Genomic DNA, 5,101 nt, shown 5'->3' on the forward strand with positions numbered 1-5,101 from the left:
CCTGATTAAAAGTTGAGGCTAGAATTTGATTATATGTCCTTAAGACAGATTCGCCCCGCTATGCTCCTAACGGACTCAATGACGTCTATCTCCCAAGATACAACGACTTGTCTTCTTTCTGTAGTAGCACTGCAAACCAAAGGAATAGGCGAATCGGCTTAGTGTAGTACTCTCTGACTCGAACTCGGATTCGAAGTGACTGACTAAGGCTCGAACTCAAATACTATTGAGAGAAGGAAGAAGAAGAAAATTTAGAAGAACAGAAGAATTCTCTGAATTTTGGTGTAATTTGGAATGAACCCAAGGGGGGTATTTATAGGCTAGATGGTGCCTTTTCGAATGGGTGCAACCATTGGTTCACAATGGTTCAGGAAAAACTGCAGTTGGTTTATTTTGCAAAAAGTTGCAACCATTGGTTCATAAAAAAACTGTTTTATGGTTTTAATTTAAATTTAATATCAAAACTGTTTTAATCCATTATGAAGCCTAGCAAACAGGCCCAATTCAGCGATCTTAATAAGCCCAGCAAAATAAAATTAAAATCCAATCACACAAGCCCAATTTCGTTTAATAAAAAATTAAACATATTTCACAATCAAGCCCCGCCCTACCCCAGCCCAAGCTCTGACCGGACCGGACTGGGTTAGGTCGGGCAACACGCGCGTGTGGTAGTTGGTTCGGACCCAAGCTTGACTAGGTCCTCCCCCTCTTAAAAACTTGGGTACCCTTAGGCCCAAACCCAAATCCCATACTAGGTTTATTTAAACTTAAATTGGTTTTAATAATATTTCGATGTAGGACAAACATTTCCCATATTTTGCAAACCCATTTAAGCTTTATCAAACACTTTACTTTGGAACTAATTTCTCATTCACCCGGAAAAGGATTTGAGAAAGAAAATATACCACGTTCATCTCCTTGCAGAGAAGAATGCGCTCGTCTATAGATCCGCAAAAAATTCTTAGCGGAATCTATTCAAAATCTCTTCCAAAGTTTATGTTTTTAATGCCCCTGTTTCCAACAGTACACATGTAAAATTGACTCCTCAAATATAATGGGATTGCATTAATCTTTCACACTATCTACCTCCTCCTATTAACACCATGGAATGTAAAGTGAATGGATTTGTGTACTAGATATTTATATAGCGTTCTTGTTTTTCATTTTACTAGTACTTTGCTTTGCTTTGATTCTTAGCTTTAGGATCGAAGAGTAACTTCAATAATAAATATTGAAAGAACCAGTAATTGATTGGAAAGCTAGCAATAGAATATGAAGTGAAGCATGAATACAAATACAAACACGATATAGTAGAGTCATTTTCAAGTTATATTGTAGAGTCATTTTACCAGGATATTGTCACATTGTTCTTTTTTTCTTTTTCTTTTTCAGATCTTTCATTTTGTGGGTGAAGCAATTGTTTTCTAGTGGGTAGAAATCATAAACAATATATATATTGTGTTGTTTGTAGTGAATGCTTCTGTCATTAGATTTGGTTTCAACTTTCTTGAGAAGTCTATATTGTAATACTTGCTGCTTTTAATATAAACTGATTTGGACAAATTTATAATACTTACGACACTTACGAGAACTGGGTGAAATACTTTTGGCCTTTGAAGTCTATTAAGGGGTTTTTGGCTACGCAAAATAGGTTTTCTTTTAAAAAAAATTGGGTTTTGGGTTGGGTTCGGGTTAAGCCCGAACCCAACCTGAATATGTCTGGGTTTTGACAAAATCTAACCTGAACATGAACCTGATTTGTAAATTTTAAGCCTCAATTTCAAAATTTCTGGATTGGGGTTGGGGTTGGGTTGAGTTGGGTTAGCCCGCCCAAATTGCAACCCAAAGCTCAGCCAATCCATTTAAATAAAAGACCAGGCCCGACTTTATATTTTTAACTTAAAAGTCGAGCCCATCCAGTCCAATCTATGTTCACTTGTACACACATCGCTCGATCGCTTAAAGAAAAGCGGTACTACAAACTACACGAATAACCTACCTTTGGAGAAGGCCCTCGGGTGGAAAGCCCAATTTCACTACTACTGATTAAAGCTTCTGAAAAAACAAAAAATATGTGTTACTCGGAACCCTGCGCCTAATTATAAGAAACAGAGGAGATAATTATAAGAAGCAGGGCCTAGTTGACTGCCGATTTCATGTGTGTTGGTTGAGATTCAAGCAATTACTTGACCTGAAGAAGTAATTGGCATATATGTTATCATGAAGAGAAGTCGGTTGCCAAATATGAATAGATCCAGAAGGAATCGAGGCAAAGCCATGGCGATGAAGATGAAGATGGCGGCAGAAATTAAAAGAAGAAATCAGGAGCCATGCGAAGCCATGCCTAGAGCGCCATACCTTACCCAACATCTTATTGTTGAAATACTCTCAAAACTGCCGGTGAAGGCTCTGTTACGATTCAAGTGCGTGTCAAAGCGATGGCGCTCTCTGATCTCTGATCCCCACTTCATCAAAGCCCACCTCAATCAATCACTCACCACGAATTCCAACATCCAAACACAGCGGATACTGGTAGCCACTCCCTTCTGCCCTCTTCGTGTCTATACGGTAAGCTTCGGGGGGTCATCAGATAATGACGACGACGACATTGATGTTGCAGTATCAAAGATTGATTTTTTATTTAAGAACATTAATAATCCTAGTACTCATCATGCGTGGGAAATCATTGGTTCCTGTCATGGGTTGATATGCATGGTGAACGAGTTTGGATTGATATGTGTATTCAATCCGTCGACGAGGGAGTCCAAGCTGATACGGGATTGCGGGGATCATCCCCGCGGTGGCGTAGTTGGATTTGTGTATGACCATTGTTCTGATGCTTACAAACTGCTGAAAATAAGCCGCGGCAATGGCATGTATGTGTATTCCCTGAGAAATTGTTCATGACTTTACGAAGTATGGTGTTATATCGAAGGGGGCGCAGCTGAATGGAGCCATTCATTGGGTTTGTTTGGAGGGTTCAGACGACAAGCCATCAGAGATTGCTGTTTTTCGATTGGAGGATGAGAAACTTTGGACCATTCCTTTGCCTGCTGCGGCTTCCATCACCAGTTTTAATGATGCAGTGGAACTAGGGGTGTTTGATGGATGCCTTTGTATAGTAGCATGTGGTGGTGATAATGCATTCTGCTGGGCTATGAGGGAATATGGGGTGAACCAGTATTGGGCTAAACTCCACATTAAACTTCCATATTATTTCCATATGTTACAGCCATTGACTACCTTGAGGAGGAGGAATGATGAAGAAGAAGATACCTGTTTGATAGACTTCGAGAAGTTTGTTTTATACAACACAAGAGGGAACTTCTAGGGACCTCGTCACCGATGCCCCGTTTGTTAATGCTAATGCAATCAGCTATGTAGATACTCTCCTATCACCGCTCATGAACCATGTCATCATAACATAGCAGCTATTTATCTGTCCGTAAGTTTTTATCACCCATGATGGCGGCATTTTACTCCTTCAAATTGCATTATCTTTTTTTTTTTTTTCTTGTGTTCACTACTTTTTTTCTCTTTTTCTCCTTCCTTTTTTAACATGCAAGAAATTATTATATATACTCTTATTCATTCATGTATGGTTTAAACAATGCCTCTTAAGTGGGAACTCTCTCTCGAACCTCAAGGTTCCAGCTTCCAAAGCACAACTGTATAAGAAAAAATCGTGGGAAGGTTATTAGTTGTAGTTGAGTAGCTTGAAGGCAATAAAGAAGTTCAATTTTCAAGCATTTAAGTAACAACAATCATTGCTCTATTTTAGAACATATTTTCGTATCAAAGCTATCATATTCAAATATTAAGTAAAACAGAATCAATCTTCCTTAAGAGCTCAATCCAATCTTATCACATCAACCTCTTCCACCTCTTTTCCTTTTCGGTGAAATCAATTTTTACCACTTAAATCATTGCTCACTGTATCCTTTCTGCACAGCACCATTAGCACTTTAGCAAGAGTTTCTAGCATCTGCCCCCTTTTACCCCGTGTATGAAATGACAAATTTTCCCTCAACTCATTTCTTCAGACATACGTAACTCTGGATCCTATATTTTCTCTCCCGTTAAATTCTTACATCTCTACATCACTCTGCGCCTAACAGCTAGAAATCTAAACCCCTGGTTTGCGGTTTTACCTTTTACAGCAACCTCTGCAATCAAGTTTAAGGCATTCACACGTTCAATCCCAAGTACACTAACATACAACCCAGTGAAAACAGAACCTCAAGTGCAGGTAATGCAGATAGTTTGACTCTATTATCCTGGATAATAACTTCGCCATGACTCATCTTACACACCAACTGGAGGAACTTCAAAATGCTGCATACCCCAAAATGTGATAGAAGTTTTCTTGAAATCTTAAATTGTCTATTTCTCTCAAAGAGACTTGTTGCACAAATCTTATATTTCTGGAATCCCCATTTCATAAGCTTTTCATGCATATATTATTTACAAATTTTTGATGTACACTTTGTGAGATATGAATTTTTATAGTTCGGATGAATTAAGATTTAAATAAAACAGCAATAAGAGCATTTTGGTCCAAACATTCATTCTTTTACCTCCTCGACTATGGGTCTTTTCTAATAATAAACTCTCTTTATAATGTACTAATAGAATTTTGTTTTTGAATTTGGGAGAATGTTGAATTTCAGATTTCAAATTTGTCTGCATATCGTTGTAAATGGACATTGATTTCCATATATTTTGGTTTGAAGATGAGCTACCACTATATTTAACACTAATGAAATTTCATGGATTATAAATTATGACTGAAATCGAAACTGCAACCTTAAAATTTGGACTGGACTCACATTGGAAAACCAGTTGTCTGAATTCGTAAAAATTGGAACTGGATTGCAACCATACCCTTTATTATTGGGGTACTCAGGCTTTACAGTAGCGGGTACTGTGCCTGTGTTTGTTTCTCATTGTTACAATCTGTAAATCTTGTCTCGCTGAGGTAAGTTTGAGCCCTTTTTATGTAACGATTATCATGTTTTTCTAGGGTTTGCTCTCTCTAATTCTGTTTTATTTATTTATTTATTCCATTTTTTGGGTTATTTTTCAAACTTTTTATTTATTT

The 5,101-nt window shown here is 37.7% G+C and overlaps 1 protein-coding gene across 1 annotated transcript; it reads left to right on the forward strand.

Annotated features, from left to right (window-relative positions):
- The first annotated feature begins 2,277 nt into the window (after nucleotides 1-2,277).
- LOC132309842 (F-box/kelch-repeat protein At3g06240-like) lies at nucleotides 2,278-3,331 on the forward strand. The gene is made up of 2 exons (XM_059808106.1): nucleotides 2,278-2,619; nucleotides 2,918-3,331. Exons 1-2 carry the CDS (start codon nucleotides 2,278-2,280, stop codon nucleotides 3,329-3,331), a joined length of 756 nt encoding a protein of 251 aa, XP_059664089.1.
- Nucleotides 3,332-5,101: the final 1,770 nt, after the last annotated feature.

Source organism: Cornus florida, unplaced genomic scaffold, assembly GCF_030987335.1.
Source record: "Cornus florida cultivar Cherokee Brave unplaced genomic scaffold, ASM3098733v1 CherokeeBrave_3.0.0_Hap2_Chr05, whole genome shotgun sequence".
In the NCBI taxonomy this organism is placed as follows: Eukaryota; Viridiplantae; Streptophyta; class Magnoliopsida; order Cornales; family Cornaceae; genus Cornus; species Cornus florida.

Bases quoted from the DNA above. Each gene is read 5' to 3' on its own strand.
- LOC132309842 (XM_059808106.1), top strand. From the start codon at position 2,278: ATGGCGATGAAGATGAAGATGGCGGCAGAAATTAAAAGAAGAAATCAG. The intron at 2,620-2,917 runs GTATCAAAGATT...GACTTTACGAAG, and splicing joins ACGACGACATTGATGTTGCA to TATGGTGTTATATCGAAGGG.